The sequence below is a fragment of the Dromiciops gliroides genome, chromosome 3 (assembly GCF_019393635.1).
Source record: "Dromiciops gliroides isolate mDroGli1 chromosome 3, mDroGli1.pri, whole genome shotgun sequence".
Lineage (NCBI taxonomy): Eukaryota > Metazoa > Chordata > Mammalia > Microbiotheria > Microbiotheriidae > Dromiciops > Dromiciops gliroides.
Window position 1 is genome coordinate 610,087,000 of NC_057863.1, and position 17,317 is coordinate 610,104,316.

The 17,317-nt window shown below is 40.3% G+C and overlaps 1 protein-coding gene across 7 annotated transcripts in view; it reads left to right on the forward strand.

Annotated features, from left to right (window-relative positions):
- The window catches only part of HNRNPR (heterogeneous nuclear ribonucleoprotein R), a 58,890-nt gene that overhangs the window by 24,717 nt on the left and 16,856 nt on the right, over positions 1-17,317 (forward strand). For 5 of the 7 annotated variants that reach the window (XM_043990728.1, XM_043990723.1, XM_043990724.1 and 2 more), the window contains 3 exons: positions 1,528-1,677; positions 4,469-4,590; positions 4,738-6,050. In XM_043990728.1, coding sequence (XP_043846663.1) covers positions 1,528-1,677; positions 4,469-4,590; positions 4,738-5,350 — 885 coding nt within the window. In that variant the 3' untranslated portion in view covers positions 5,351-6,050. Of the gene's footprint in view, positions 1-1,527; positions 1,678-4,468; positions 4,591-4,737; positions 6,051-9,438; positions 9,530-10,928; positions 12,344-17,317 lie in introns of those variants that run through there. The other 2 variants (XM_043990726.1, XM_043990727.1) reach the window with 2 other exon arrangements.

The window sequence follows — 17,317 nt, forward strand, 5'->3', positions numbered from 1 at the left end:
TCTTCTGCTCTACCAGGGTGGCTTGGTATCTGAAAGAACTCTGAGCTGAGAGTTGGGAGACCTGCATTCTTAGACTTTGTATCCCTGAGGCCAAGGACTTAATGTTTCTGGACCTCCTCTTCTTTCTCTGAATTGGGAGGGTGGCATTAATGAGCCCTGGAACATTCTTTAAGGCTAAGTATATGGACCCCAGAAGAGTGTGAGTGAGCACTGGAGCCAAAGAAATGGAAATATCCATACTCCTGGTATCTTAGTTCGACTTGAGCTATTACTTATCACTGGTTAATCCCTCTCCCAGATCTAACGATATTCAGAATTTCTTCTTATGCTGAGAAACTCTGTAGTGCTTTCACTTAAGCCCGAAAGGTGTCTCTCCTCATGGACTTTGTGTCTAGAGAACTTAGCTGGACATGTCTCTGGCACTCACTCCTCTTCACCTTGTTCCAGATTCCTTGCTAAAGCTGCCAGTCAGAGTCCTTCCTTGAAAGGTGTCAGACAAAGGTGTTTCCCCTTTAAACACGGATTAAATAGAAATGGGAGTTTTAAGGAGGGAGTTGTGCTATGAATTGGCATATAGGGGAACTTAATGACATTTTAAAGAATGTCCTGTATAAGCTAAAGCAGATTTTGGCTTTGTATAAGTCAGAATTCCTTAAAGAGCACTGAATTTAGAAGCCCACTCCCTGGTTTTACCATAACTAGCTATGTGATCTTATGCAGGTCATGTCGCCTCTGAAGGTCCCAGTTTCCTCATCTGTGAATGGTGGAAGGCAGCTGTGCCAGAACTGCAAGGGATCTTAGTGGTCACTGCAGCCAGACCTTTAATTTTGCAGAAAAGGAAACTGAAACCCAGAGGGTCTTGTCCAGGCTTGCATAACTAGCAAGAGACAGAGGTGGGATTCAAATCCAGAGACACTGTGAAACCCCTTCTAGTCATCACAAGATGCTGCCCCTTGGACTAAATCATCTTTAATGCCTTTTTTAGTTCTTTATTATTCTGCCGGCTTTGCAGTAGCTAGCCAGTGACTCTTTGCCTCTTACAAAGTCCAGTCCTGAACATTATAGATAATTGTTAAATAAAAAGAAGCAAATATGGAAGTATAGTTAGAAGTGAAGAAGGGTTGTTAGATTTTTCTTTTGTACCCTTCCTTAAGCAATGCTTTCCCATATGTCTTCCTTTGCTCTGATAATCACAATCCTTTTCTACCATGGAAAGGAAAAATCTAGCTTGCCTTTTTCATCCTTCCAGCTATGCTAGTGCCTTTCTGGCCTTTATTTGTAAGTTATACACTAGAAATAAAGGAAAGGAAGTGGAGCTGGGGAGAAGAGGAGAAAAGCCAATTATGTACCTGAGAACAGAGAATGTAACATCATTGCTCCTTCCTTAGTGGCTTTCCATAATGATGTTTCACAAATGTACAACTTGTTTTTTAGAGAAGACTGTCCTTTGCATTCCTGTACATTTTCAGAGTAGGCTTCATGAAATGTTTGTCACCCATCTGATCATGCGCACTTTTCTTTCAATAGGTGAAAGTTTTATTTGTGAGGAACTTGGCCACTACAGTGACAGAGGAAATACTGGAGAAATCCTTTTCTGAATTTGGAAAACTAGAAAGAGTGAAGAAGCTTAAAGATTATGCATTTGTTCACTTTGAAGACCGGGGAGCAGCTGTTAAGGTAGAAATGCAAAGTTTAGTGTCCTGACAGGTTTTGAAAGGGGTCTATGAAGTTAAAGGAGTGAGGTTTCTCCAGTGGGTCAATGGCATTTCACTTTACTTGTTGAACTTTGAAAGCTGTTTTTCAATGCTTTGTAAAACGAAGCTCCAGGGACTCGTGGAAGCCCCACTTTTTAACTCTTGACCCTTAGTAACTTGCTGTGTGATCTTAGGCAAGCCACCTTCTGGAGTCTTGTTTCACCATCTATAAAATTGGTCCCAGTGGACTATGAAGCACTAACTCAGCACGGTTGTAAGTATATCAAGTAACATGTGGTTTGCTGCCTTCAACATGTATGGGTAAAAAAGCGATCACTCTACAGCTCTAACCTGCATAATGTTTCCTGGACTGATATTTTACACTATTGTTCATATGCCAGAATCAGCCCTTTGTATTACTGGGAAACCTGCCTTAATGGTTCAGCTGAAAGTACAGATTGAATGGGCATTCATTAATGACCTGGACCCTTAGTGCTTGAGCTGCAGTAGAATTAATACGTTGAATGTCAGTCTCCCCTGTGTCATCATATTGCTTACTTATTGTTTGTGCATTAACTCTGCTCCTATGGAGCTTACTGGATCCTGGAACATGGTTTCATCTAAGATCATGTTGTCATGGAACCATTTAGCGATGTTAATGAAGGTAGGTATTCCTTGTTCTTGACTTTCTCTAGTAGTAATGTAGAATTCTCACCTGATGTAACTTGTATTTTGTTGTCAGTGAGCACTGTGTGTGGAGATGTTTCTTCCATTGTTCTTCAACTTCTTTCTTTTCTCTCCCCCCCCAAATCTCAGGTGTTAAGTAGTATACAAATGGGGCTTGCTGATTTCTTAGTGCTTGACTCTTGGGGAGAATGGTCCAGCTAGCTTAGAATCCTCAGTGATAGGTGGAAGAGAGGAATGTGAGTCCGTGAGTAAAAACATTAAACCACGAAGCTGCATTCTCATAAATTGGTTAACCAGAGAACAGGGCTGTTGTGCATCTTTCCTTTTGAACACGCACCACTAACTTTATGCCCTCGCCTCCAGACATGCACATATAAAGCCAGTATCGCAGATGTCCTGGTGTGATTAAGAAACTGGGGGTTGTTTTCTGAGTCAAATGGTGACCATAACAGTAGTATGCTGGGTCTTAGTGCTCATTAAGACAATTGTTTTTACCATTTTTATTCCTGGTTGATAGCCAGCTTTTCCTGTTGCCAGGAGAACATGGCAGCTCAGTTTTTCAAACTTTAATTGGGAAATTTCTGGCCTACACCTCTGTGACATTTGCTACATTAGGTTGTGCAAAAGGGTTCCTTGGAGGCTGTGGTTCAACTAGTGAGACTGTATCACTCCTGAATTGCCATGTTCTATATCAGTCTGCTCATTCTGGTTAGGATCCAATTTTAAGGTCTGACTTGGGGGTGTACATGCATGTGTGTGTCTATGTGCGTGTGCTTACTTGAAACAAATCTGTACCTTTTCATATATGTAACTTGGCACTGAGTAGACTGACTTGCTTTCAAGTTGACATCTGTAAGAACTGGTTGGTGGTAGGCTCTTTAAAAGAAGAGGAACTTGAGATAAAATTTACCTCCTGATCACTCTCTCAGTTTGTTTACACTGTCCCCAGGACATTTGTAAGTGAATTTTGTAGGCTCATCTAGGTTTGAGCCCTAAGCAGTCCAGAAGTGAGGTTGTGGAAGAAATTTGACAGATGTTCCATGGGGAGAGTCTTAACATCCTTGCCCTGGCCATCAAAAGGAGTCTCCTAAAGATCCTCTGTATACTGATGGTGACCTAGGGTATAACCACAACTATCATAATCGGCAGCCGAATTTTCTGGACAGTTCTTCTTAATCTGGGCATTTATTTAGGTGGTTCTCCAGGTTCCCCAATGGACGATCTAATACATCCCAGGTTTGTATTAAGGGAAGATTTTATATTTATTTCATCAAGAACCTCTGAGCCAATAGGCCATTGCATTCCATTCATATGGTTCGATTCATTTGTACTCAAAATAAAAGTGGACTAGAACCATACTTTAAGTACAACATCTTTGTATGATCCAGCCAAGCTTTTGGAACTCTTTCATTCTATTTCTTGGAACAGTCAGCAAGCAGCAGGGTAAGTAAATAGGAACCCTGGGCTTTGAAGCAGAAGATCCGGGTTCAAATGTCAGGGCAAGTGATCAGCCCTTTCTGAGCTTCTCATTTATAAAGTAGGGTAACAATAAATACTTGTACTGCCTGTCACATAGGGTGGTGGTTGTGAGATGAGTGCCTTTTAAATTGTAACAGAGGTCATTTAACTTGGAAGTAGTTTAGGTTAAACCAGAGGAAGTTTTCTGTAGGGTTGACTTTAATGTAGACAAAGGAAATACTTTGAAGAAGACCATAGTGATAGGAAATGGCTTTAATAAGCTATGAATAATTTTAATGTTCACCTTAATATGTGCAGTGAATTTTATAGGAAACACTGGAGAGTGTGCACTTTAAGCGTGGAAAATTTTGAATAAAAATGCATGTAAAGGATGGCTGCAACAGAAGGCAGTTACCTTCTCCAGTGCTTATCACCAAAGATTACTAGGTTTTCTTTCTACTTTTACTCTTCTGTATAAGAAAAAGATTTTTAAAAAATGCGAAACAAAACATCGTCAACCTTATGTGAAGCAGGTATCACATTGATCCTTGAGTATTTGATTGTATGAGTTGTAGTGTTTACATTTCTTTGAAAGTGAATTTGACCAGTATTTTTCCATTTTTGTGCAGGCCATGGATGAGATGAATGGGAAAGAAATAGAAGGGGAAGAAATTGAGATAGTGTTAGCCAAGCCTCCGGACAAGAAAAGAAAAGAACGCCAGGCTGCAAGACAGGCCTCCAGAAGTACTGCGTGAGTCTGCCCTACCATGTTTTGTAGTTAGGCCTTGCCATTGAAAGTTTTAGAACCATGTTCTTTGGCCTCTGGGTAGTGCTTCTGTAGAACAGAAGTCCCCAAGAGCCTTCTTGAGTAAACTAATGAGTGTTCTCTTCTTACTAGGTATGAAGATTATTACTACCATCCCCCACCTCGTATGCCACCTCCTCTGAGAGGCCGGGGGCGTGGTGGGGGCAGAGGCGGCTATGGTTACCCCCCAGATTACTATGGCTATGAAGATTATTACGATGACTACTATGGCTATGATTATCATGACTATCGTGGAGGCTATGAAGACCCCTACTATGGCTATGATGATGGCTATGCAGTAAGAGGAAGAGGAGGAGGAAGGGGTGGGCGCGGTGCTCCGCCACCACCACGGGGGCGCGGAGCACCACCTCCACGAGGTAGAGCTGGCTATTCACAGAGGGGGGCACCTTTGGGACCGCCAAGAGGAGCTCGGGGCGGGAGAGGGGGCCCTGCACAGCCACAGAGAGGCCGTGGTTCACGCGGAGCTCGGGGTAACCGTGGGGGCAACGTAGGAGGCAAGAGAAAGGCCGATGGGTACAACCAGCCCGATTCCAAGCGCCGTCAGACCAACAGCCAGCAGAACTGGGGCTCCCAGCCCATCGCCCAGCAGCCGCTGCAGCAAGGTGGCGACTATTCCGGTAACTATGGCTACAATAATGACAACCAGGAATTTTATCAGGATACTTATGGGCAACAGTGGAAATGAAGTAGACAAGTGAGGGCTTGAAAATGATATTGGCGAGATTTGATTGGCTATAGATCTACAATTCTTCAAAAAAAAAATTGGCTTAACTGTTTCATCTTTCATTAGCAATTTGCTGCCATTTGTATTGGGCTGAAGAATCACTATTGTGTATATATTCAAGTCTTTTTATTTTTATTTTTATTTTCTCTTTTCATAAATGCTCTTGGACATTATTGGGCTTGCAGAGTTCCCTTATTCTGGGAGTTACAATGCTTTTATCGTTTTAGGCTTCATTTTAGCAGTTTCAAAGCAGTCTGAGCATACTGTTAAATCATGATTTTTGCAGAACCTCTGGTTTTTGGACAGTTTTTTTCCTTTTTCTTTTTTTTTGGATTTGAGATAGACTACATAGGAGTATGAGTATGCTGTAAATAAAAGTACAAGCTAGTGCTTTGTCTCAGTAGTTTTAAGAAATTAAAACAAACAAATTTCAGTTTTCTTGTATTGAAAATAACCTATGATTGTATGTTTTGCATTCCTAGAAGTAGGTTAACTGTGTTTTTAAATTGTTATAACTTCACACCTTTTTGAAATCTGCCCTACAAAATTTGTTTGGCTTCAACGTCAAAGCCGTGGCAATTTGTTCCTTGATGTGATTGTATTTCTTCCAATTTCTTGTTCATGTAAGATTTCAATAAAACTCAAAAATCTATTCAAAACATTACCTATTTCAAATTCAATTGTGTCCTAAAACATTATTTCATCCGTAATCCTTGCAAGGAATATTGTTTTCAAAGTATAACTGCCTATGTGAGTGATCAAATTCTTGCAAAATTTCTTGTCTATTCCAACACAGTAGAATTGTGGATATTAGTCTGAGGATTAGATCAAATTATGAATTATTCCACATGGAACTCAATTAATTGGTGTTCTCACAATCACTTCTCCTTTTGAAATTTTATCTTTTGTTTTAAAAACCAGGTTCAAATAGCTTTTGAACATTTTCACAGGCATGGATTAATTTGCAGTTCTAACAAGTATTAAGGAGTTGGGGAAGTGGCCTACAATTCCTTCTGACCCACATTCTTGCTCTGAAGGATGATTTGTGGTGGAAATGCTTGTTTGCTGGATGACAGCTACTAATAGTGCTGTGGGGTCAGTTGCCAACTAAAGTTTTGCTTCAGCTTTCGTGAATGTGATTGATTATTTAGCATTTAATTTAGCCATCAGCCTTGTTTTGGGGAGAAAGAATTTCTATTCAATATGTACATTTGCCTCAGAATTTTAATGCCTTTTAAGAAGGCGACCGATGGACCTCTCTTAAACATACTTCTAACTTTTGATTGACAGACTTTTTTTTTTTCTCCTTTTTTGGGGGGTTGGGGGGCTATTTTGGCCACCATGTCATGACACTTCTTTCCCTGTTTAACCTTTGGAGCTGTGACTTTTAGTCTTCAGAAGAATATTTTGCTTTCCAAGAGAGGAGCAGAAGGATATAAGTTTTAAAAGTACAAGAACCCGCCAGACAAAATGCTATTTGGACCTCTATTTAAATTACAATTACTGCCTTCCTCTCTTGTACCATGAGAGATTGCTAAAGCTTGTTTATACATATGGACAAATTGTGAAAGTAATTTAAATGGCTGCACATACCTTCTTTTTGCTTTTTTGTTGCTATTTGGTGTCTTTTACAAATATTGCAATAGAATACCAAACCTTCCAAAAATAAAATAAAAACCAAACTATTCTCTTGTCAGTTTGGTAGATCATATCTTGGGTTTCATGGCTTGTGATTTGATTTGGAGTAATAAAATTAGTATTTGCTGCTGAAGACACATTTCTCATTTCCTTCTCAAAAGATTATGATAACATCACAGTCTTTTAACAGGCCTTATTAATATTCGTTTTATGTTTACAATGCTGAATATTTTAAAACCATTATCTGGCCTGATTTTATTTTGCAAGAGTTTTGGATTAATATGAGTATCTCATTAAACTTTACCTTTTTTCTTCCAGTAGATCCATTTTTTAAAATGTGCCTGTTTTCGATATGTGAAAAGACACTAAAATACTCTTCAGATAATAATTTCAAAATTGGAACATACAGACTTATGGTTGAAATATGAATCTTCTAAATTGGAGTTGGATTAAGCCCTGCATCTCCTTGGGGGATAGTAAGAGACCTCCAAAATTGCTTGGTTCCAAACTTGTATAAAGTGCAAACTTGTTTGTGTTCTCAAATTAGAATTAGACATCAGTGAAGTATGTCCTAAGGAAATTTAGAAACGTGAATAGAATTCAGAAAAAGCTGTTTTTTTGTAAGCAAACAGAACTTAAAAAGTCATTGTTTCTCAAATCCTCTTGCAGTAAAATGCAAGTTATTTCTATGGATAGACTCTAAAAGGCAGCCATCCTTCCTCAACCCTGACCAACTCCCTGGGTTAAAGTCTGGTGCCTGTCTGATAGAATTGTTTTTGTAATTCATGTGCGTATCTCTTTAATGGAAAATGTAACCATGTGGAGATTTAATATTTTACTTAGAGACATCCCTTTTTGGGAGAAGTTTCTATTACTTAATGCTGCAGCAGCATTCCATAGATAACAAACCTAAAGTGTGAAGAATCCACCTTGTTTTCGCAAAGATACCAGAGTAATAACAAAATGTAATCATACGACACTGGTAGTTGAGTAAGGAAAGATGTCAATTTTGGCTTTTTGTTATTAGCACATTTTTTAAAATTGCAAATTGTATGATGAATGAGTCCTGAAAAATTTGATTTCCTGGTCCTTTGCTGCCTTTTCCTTTTTCTCCCTCAGCTCAATTAAGTTTTAGCCATAAATCCACTGCAGGGGGGGAAAGTGTGTATTTGGTAAAGGGTTTTACTTTATACTGAGGCAGATTTTGTTGTATATCTTGAAATTGACCTACAGAACTCCCTCTAGTAACAGAGCGCTAATTTTTATTTGATCACTCATTTATAGCAGTTGTTTCAATGTATGTATTTATATGAAGGTATTTTGATAAAAAAAAACAACAACAACAAATATTCATTATGTTGTCAGATTTCTAGTTAATCCTAAAAGTTGTCTCAATCAAAAGATTTGAATGATAATTTCATAATGTTACTATAATTAGTTTCCTATTACTGAAATTACTTTGCAGGTATTTCAGCAGGATTGTTTTCAGTTTTCTTAATTTGTTGGGGTTAATCTGCATTATGAAAGCCCACTGCTTTCAGTAGTTAGTATTCAACTTTTCTCTAATGTGATTTTAAAATCTTTAATAGACAAATTGACCTCAGAGATGAACCCTCATCTTTTAAAGTTGAATGGGTCAAAGAAAGTACTTTTCAAAATCATTTACTCATTTAGATCCAAAAGAATAGGGTCCTAAAATTCCATTCCTAATCTATAGCCATGTGGTGATGTTATAATTATATTCCTCAAAAATGCATTATATATTTTGCCTCCTTCCCATTGGGGTGGCCTAAGTCCATTTATTATATTTTTAACCCATTTAAAAAATACTTCCTATAAGGCTATTGCTATGTTATGTCAGTTATGAAAAGGACTTTTTGAAACTTTGTTGACAACACAGGAGGAATGGGATGTTCTTGGTGGATCTTGAATCGGAGTAGCTAAAAGCCTTATAGGAAGTACTGTGGCTTTAGAAGTGTTTTCACACTCTTTAAAAGGGGGAGCTTCTGTTAACTTAGGCATTGAATAGTTTTCAATGTGCCCCAGTGAATTGGATTATAGCTTTTAAGAATCCAGAATTATATGGTGTGAATGAAAAGAGGCACATATCTACTTTGACCCTTAAAGTTGACTGTCTTTCTTACCTTGGAAAGAAAACACTAAACTTGGAAAATAATACATAAATGAGTTTGGTGTTGGCCAGTGACTGCTGTCTGATAAGGATTGGATTTAACTTGAAATGGTTATGGCTTTAAAACTTTTATAAGAAGGTTTCCTTGTTTTGGAGGTTACCAGAAGCTCTGAGTGGTTTATGTATGTATTTTTTTAAAAATCATTTTCAGATATTATCCAGAAATCTGCAAGTGTCCTTTTCCTGTTTTAACTCCTTCCTTTTATCACCTGACTATCAGGGAAGCGTGGTTGAGGCTGCCCTGACCTGACATGTCATGATGTCGACTTGCTAGGTGGGGTTCGCTGGGGACGATACCAATGGAGTTGTTGGTAAGAGCACTTTCTTTCTCATTTTTTGATCAGTAAAGGGACACAAAGGGTGGGGGAAATACCCAGACCCTCTACGTTGGGTAATTTACATGGGACTTAGGGAAAAATGAGACTTTCACTTAAACTTAAGTAATCCTATTTAAAGGAACTCAGGACTTCCTTTCATACTCACTTGACTGCAGTCAGCAGTCTGCAAAAATTTAGTGAGGGCTCACACATTACATATTATTGAATGAAACATTTGCCAGTTCATACAAAATAACATGTAGGATGCTCAGTCTTCAAGAAATTTACACTGAAAAGCAGTTTAACTACACTGATGTGCCTTAGGACATTGGCAAGCCTTTTCCACTTGATGGGCCTCAGTGCTTTTATACTAAGATAAATGGAGTAGGGGTGGAGGTGGATGATCTGCCCAATCAAATGATCTGTGGGAGTGGCTTACCACACATTTGCAATATCTTGTGACTCTCTTTATTTTTCATTGTGGTTATTGCTGTTTCATGCAAATGGGACACCAGCAAGTTATTTTAATGACATTCTGAAGTATTGGCCTGAAGATTATTTTGAGAGATTGATTGTAAAACTGGATAGAGAAATTAGTTTTTTGCAGCCACATCTTCCAAAAGGATGGGATTTTTCATTGATGTTTGAAAGCAGAAATGATAGAACTATAAATTTAAGATTTATAGAAAATAATGTGAATCAACTAGATAACACTCGATTCCATAGCTGAGGACATGTGGAAATTCAGTGGGGTAAGTTGGTGGGATTAAAATTGCTAATAGGAATGATAACTGACCTAGAACTCTTTGACATTGGCCAGGCATTTTACACACTTTCTGCAGACACCACCACAGCCTCACAAACTAAACGTCTCTTCTAGGACATTTCCAGGATATGATGGCCATGAGTGTATTAGAATTAACGAGGAAAGGGGGTCTGTTTTTAAGTAGATTTGAAAATATAGACAGGCAATAACATCACTAATCCATTTTCACCCAATTTCTCTAATGTACAATTTTGCTGCCACATGTTTGGCCAGTTCCTTGAGGGTAACTCTCCTAACTCTCCTTACCATCTCCTTTATATTGTGCATCCTGACTGCCCTTGATCGTACTGTTGGGGGCGGGGGGGGGGGGGAACCTGTTCATGTCTTCAAGTGGGGACTTTTGGACAGGAGAGCCTTGGTTTTGAATTCTCATCAGGACATCCATGGTGATGTTGCTGCCCCCTTTCCCCCAAGGAGAAAAATCCTGGGAGGGTGGGGGAGGGGGGTGGGAGCCAAGCATGACTGGGGCTGGGTGGGGCACGCCGTCAGTATTTTGGAGGGTCCGTGATTTTTGTGGCTGTGGGTGCTGTCTCCACCAATGCACATTGCACCTTGTTTATGCTTTAGTAGACGGTCTTCGTGAATCGGCGCGTTCCCCAGCACCCAGCGGCTAACCTGGTAATGAGGCTCTCTGAACTTAGCTAGGCGGGTCCTTGGATGGCAGACGCCCAGTCCACCTGCTGGGCCCTGTGCTCAGTCTTTGCAGCTCGGCAGGACCTTCCGGAGCTTGCACTTTTGCCTGCCATTGCCTTCAGGAACCCAGGTCACTTCCACACTGCCATGTTGCTTCAAAGGAAGACTTCAATGGAGGTGATTTTGCTTGATATACTAATAAAATCATATTTTCAGTACTGAAGTAAGATAGCCACAATGTATTTTCTTCATCCTACCTTGCCTCTACTCTGAGATGGCTTTCATTCCCTCTTTACTAATCCGGGCATCAGCTCCAAGGGCATCTTTGAGGAGGTCTTGGGAAATCCTTGCACAGGAACCTTTGAGAAGGTTCTGGGAGAGCCCCACCAGTGTTGTGACTCCCTCTGGTGCATTCTTGGGACTTACCCTCTGTCCTTGGTTCACTTTACAGCTCTCTCTGTATGTCGTAATAGGAAAGTTTGTGAGACACTGGGCAGCTTAGATAAGGAAGCCTTCATCCCTCAGGGATAGCTTTATAGCAGATAGTGGGAATACTTCGAAAACCATGTTGAAATGCACAGTTCAGGAAGCTTTCCCTAAAGGTGGGAAAAATAACCTGCATTGACAACTTCCACAGTACTTTCTCCAAAGAGAGTCCCTGAGGTACAGAAACAGCATCTTGATTTTAAAGATGAGGAACCATGCTCTCAGATGGGGAAGGGACTGGCCAGACGTTATGTGGTTAGTCAGAAAACAATGTGTGTCATGGATGAAATATTTGCACACAAGCAGACATAGGGCCTCTACCACCGTAATTGGGCAATGAGGTCATTACTACAGGAGAAATAAACTTTGTGGCAACATGATGCAATCTGCTGACCTATTATTTTACCTGAGATGAAAATAACAAAACTATTCTGTGGGGGATAACTGCCCTAATAACATTTCACCTGCTGCTGAGTTTTTGTAGAAGGAATTAAATATTGGGTGCTCTATTCCTGTCGTAAATAAAGGGTTTTACTGTGTATAAACAGTCTCAGTAAAGCTCTTTCTTAAGCTGTTTGTCTTTAGTGCCTCCTAATGGACAAGGTTGCTCAAGTAAAGCAGTTGTCCAGCATTGGGGGTGGAATCCTGTTTGAGTGTGGTGACGGTGACTCTTTGATAAAGCTGCTGCTAGGCCATGGCCCGAAGCCTGAAGTAACAAAGCTTGGCTGGCAGGGATACTCATTCCCATGGTTGGGCAGGCCTCTAGCATAAGGCCATTCACAAGGTTCTGTCCACTTGGTAGGGAATTCAACGAAATTTTATAGTTCTTGGTATAGATTTATGTATCTGTTTGAACTGTATTGCAATACCTGTACAATGTTTAATTTTCTTAATAAAACATTATGTGTTCAAAATGTTTGTGTTGGTGATTTGGGGTGGGACAGAGGGTTATTTTGGTGTTTTTTTTTAAAGGATGCTTCTTGACTTTCGGTGTTCAGATTGGTGACTTTGGGAATTCCCACCCTCAATATTTGATTCCAATATTTCTCTTGTTCTGGGATGGGACAACAGACTTAAGGAAGCATCTTGAGAACCCCAGCTCACCATTCCACATAGCATTGTGTGACTTACCACACATTTTGCTGATGACTGTGAGCTAGGTAGATATGTATCCCACACTTTGGAAGTGAGAAGTGCTTTGATGTGGGTAAGGAGTCAGGTGTGGCTTGATGGCAGGCCCAAAGCCTTTTCTGCTGTCCCCTGCTGCTGACCATATTAATCTGTTGGGAGGGGGGGAGAGGCCAGGATGCTGCTCAGGATAGAGTGGTCTGAGTAGGGGAGCAGGATGGAAAAGGGCAAGGAAGGAGGGATATTTGTTCAGGACAGAGATGCAGCTTTTTCTCCCTCTTCCTAATTGGTGGTACATCTTTTTTAAAAAATTTAATTAAATTTTCTTTTATTTTGGTCCCACTATTTCTTCCTATTCAGTAACTAACCTGGGTAAAGATGTTTGAAAATTTGGGAATTGGCATACATACTAATAACTTAGTGTACTTAAGTGTTTAAAAATGCGCTTAATGATAGATGGGCTTTGAGGGGAGAAATAGTGAATTTAATTTCCCCATGAAAAATGAGAGAACCCAGATGAAAACCATTCCCAGACTTTGGTAATAGTGGAACAAAGTTGAAATGAAACAAAATTTCAAGATTGAGTGCAAGATTATAAATAAATTATCTCAATTCTAGTAAACAGTGTTGGGCTGCAGGGGGCTGGGAGGGCTGAATTTGTAGGACCGGGTAGGTCGCCATTATGAAAGTTGGAGCTGGCACCTGGGAGGCAACCCCCACAGAAGAAGAAGCATGAAACATCAAATGAGGTAGAGAGGGAAATGTTTTGTACATGGACTACGATCTCTGTTGGTGTGGGGGGTGGGGCAGGGCAATGAGGGTTAAGTGGCTTGCCCAGGGTCACACAGCTAGTGTCAAGTGTCTGAGGCCGGATTTGAACTCAGGTCCTCCTGAATCCAGGGCCAGTGCTTTATCCACTGCGCCACCTAGCTGCCCCTGGACTTACTATCTCTCAAGCTTCCTTGCTTTCTTCCTCAGGGCTTGCCAATATTACCACCTCTCTATCGGTAACCCCAATATTTACTAACACTTTCCTAGTCTTTTACCCTATACCTATGAGAAGAATGTCTCTGAAACATGCCCAGAGGACGTTTTCACTTGTCTTTTTACAGAAGTCTTGCACCTGTGGGCATAAGAACATAAGGAGTGGTCAGTGTGGTGGTGGGAAGGAAGGGAACTGAGGAGTGGGATGTAAATATACTCCTGTATTGGAAACTGCTGTTCTCTGGGGGAATGAGCAAGAGAGATTATCCTGACTCGTGGGAGATAGGGGCCATCCTCAAACTAGTGCAGTGCTCGCTCTGTCTTTGCCAGCTCTAAACTTTGGTTAGTTCATGTACCTCACCTCCCTTCTCAAAGCACTGTGGAAAATACTCTGCTTCTGCCCCAGCTTTATTTATTTATTTTGTTTGTTTTTGCGGGGCAATGGGGGTTAAGTGACTTGCCCAGGGCCACACAAGCTAGTAAGTGTCAAGTGTCTAGGTCGGATTTGAAGTCAGGTCTTCCTGATTCCAGGGCCAGTGCTCTTATCTCCTGTGCCACCTAGCTGCCCCCTGCCCCAGCTTTATTAACCATTTGCTTTGTGACATTGGCAAGTCACCTTGTGTCATAGAATTATCAGTTCTGAGCTAGAAAGAAAGAGAACTTAAGACATCTGCTAGTTCAGCTGTCTGCACCTCAGGGTCCTCTGGAGACAGAGAACATTGGAGCAGGTAGTCTTTAGAGCCCCTTACCAGCTACAGTGTTCCGAGATCCTCTTTTACCTCTCCAGATAGACAGATAACACCATTTGATAAGGCAGATGTCTACCCCTAATAACTACTTCATACTTAGATCTCTCCCCTTTCTCTCTAGGTAACCTTGTCAGAGGCCCTAATCTTCTTGTCCCTGACCCAGGCCTAATACGAGAATCGCCAAACTAATCCCTATAGAATGTTGTCTTCCTTGAGCTCCTGACAGCATGAGGTTATAGTCAGTCTTGATTTCAGGTGAACTTAACCTTTAAATCAAGAATCTTATAAAATCTCAGATCAGTGCAACTTAATTAAACTTTCATTCCTATCAGAGGATGTTGATCAGATCCAGAGTCAGCTGGCTTTTGCTCTATAGAATAAGGTAGGCAGAAGTTAGAATATAGAAAATGTTTTAAGAGTGTTACAGTTTCAGTCGGTTGTGTATCGTTTTGACACCTCTCCTGCTGTAGGTCAGAATGACCAAGCAGTCCCTTTCTGTTTTCACTTGAATAGATGCCTCAGGCTTAAATGAAATGTCGTATGGAGGGGAAGAAAATTTTGCCGACTACTTTCAGCCAACATTTTAATGTCAGAGGAGCTTTTTTCCCCCCAAAGGTTAAATTCTGTGATTAAACATGGAGTGTTTATAAATAACGTGCATCCTCTTAATGCATTTTAGGACAAGCTACAGCCAGCTTACAGGTTTTACCTGTTACATCAGGTGTTTAATATCTTAAGTTATATTTAATGGAAATAATTTTCCCTTGGGTATAACCCAATAATGATAATGAGCTATGTAATAATGAGATTTTGCTGGGAAACTGAGGAATCAGTCTTCTTTTACTAATCTAATTTGTCAATTTCTCTGGGTCCCTCCCTGGATGTCTAAAAAATAAAGGAGACATCTGGTATTGCAGCTGACACTCGTTTTTACTCTAAAGACAAAAATCAAAACACAAGATGAGAACTTTTATTTGTTTTATGCTATACTATACCTATTATATATAAAACAGCATTGATCTTTTGAGACTTTGAGGGCCTTTGAGAATTAAAAAATTTTTTTACAACTTCTTTTTCCTGAGAGGAAAAAGGTTCTTTGTAACTTAGTGTAAGTATTCCTAACACTCTCTACAAGGATCTTTGGTTTATTAAATTGCTAACTTTTGGTGTTTTGATTTTTCAGATACCTAATAGTTTGAAAGCACACAAATGGTTTATTTAGCCTGTTTCTCTCATTTGCAAGAATTTGGGCCCTAAAAAACCTTTTCTAACTAGGTAGAAAAAAAATCATCCTAAGATTTCATTTTTCCAGACAGATGACTCAGAAAATTGTTTACCCTAACATGATAGCCATATTTTGGTCAGTATTCCAATAACCTAATAAATTATATTCCTGCAGTCTGTTGTTAATTTGCATAATTCAGTGTTGCAATATTGGACTGGCCTCATTTTGTAAAGCTTCATATAGTCTTACTGCTAGTAGTATTTGTAAACAATAAAAGCACTTACCTCACAGGAACACCTGTGAATTAGGTCACATGAATATTACTCCCTTTTTGCAGGTGAGGAACCTGAGACGTGGAGGGAATTGTCCTCTCTCGTATTACACATAAGTGGTAAACTGGACATGGAACTCTTCTTAACTGTCGTACTCTATGTCTTAAAATTCAGTATTGGCCACAGGGAGATGATGGTGAGGATGTGTGAGACACAGACTTCAGTGGTGGGGGGAAAAGCATTATTCTCTTTCCCACTGGGCAGTGACCTTTCCCTCAGGGTTTCTCAGAGTACATTATCTGGATAACGTATTTTGCTTCTTTGCACACACTACCTTATATTGTACTTATATGTGTTTGAGTCAGCTCCCCTCTGGGATGACTATCTTCTTGCTTAATTGGTGTCAGATTGACTCAACCAATTTGGAAAGCTTTCCATTTCAGGCCTACCAGTGGACTGTGTGCCCAATGCTCTGTTATCTCTGGACCAGCCTTGACTAAATGCAGAGAAGCTCATCACTGAATGGTTAGTCACCAGGTAATTGAAGTTATTTTCCCTCAGGAACTTTAAGAACTAAGGTATGAAGAGCTTGTGGTTTGTTAGTGCCCAATCAATAACACTGCTGCTCTTGCGAAGCTTCGGAACTAATAGTCTGTTTGTCCAGAAGGTGGTCTGTATATTGTTAATCGTTTCTTCAACAGCTCTGCACATCAAATGACAGTTTTGCAAAGCACTTAACACGATGCTTGGCATGTAGTTGGTACTTAATAAATACTTGTTTTACCTCCCTGTGGCTCCCCAGTTAGTCCTTTAAACAATTGGAGATTTTCATTATTCAGTATTGAAGCTGAAAGGGAGTGGAGGTTGCTAGTGATTTTTCAGGAGGGAAATCAAGAACGTCATCAAGAACCAAGATCTGATCTCAGCAGTTTCAGCTCTAGAACAAAGTGGTAGTCCCCGGAAAAACCAGCTTATGCTTTCCAAATACCTGTGGCTGGGTTTGTCATGAGGTGGTTAGAAATCCCACTAAGCAGTGGTAGTGTGATGAATTCTTAGATGGCAGAGGGGTGGGCAGCCAGGTGACACAGTGGATAGAGCACTGGCCCTGAGTTCAAATTTCACCTCAGATACATACTAGTCATGTGACCCTGGGCAAGGCAATTCCTGGATGAGGCACTTGTACCCATACAGGTCGAAGCCTCTGCTACTTAAAGCCTTTGAGAGAGCAGCTGAGGAGCACAGACAACAAGTGACACTGCCTGGAAGCACCCAGCCAGTATGTTTCAGAGATAGGACTTGGAGACAATGATGTGGAATTTGGTGGAAGGAACTGAAAATGTTTATCCTGGAGAAGAGAAGATGGGGGGGGGGTAGATGGTAGGAGTGTGTGTGTGTGTGTGTGTGTGTCTGTGTGTGTGTCTGTGTCTGTGATGGCTGTCTTAAAATATTTGAATGGGTTATCAGTGAGGATTAAATTTG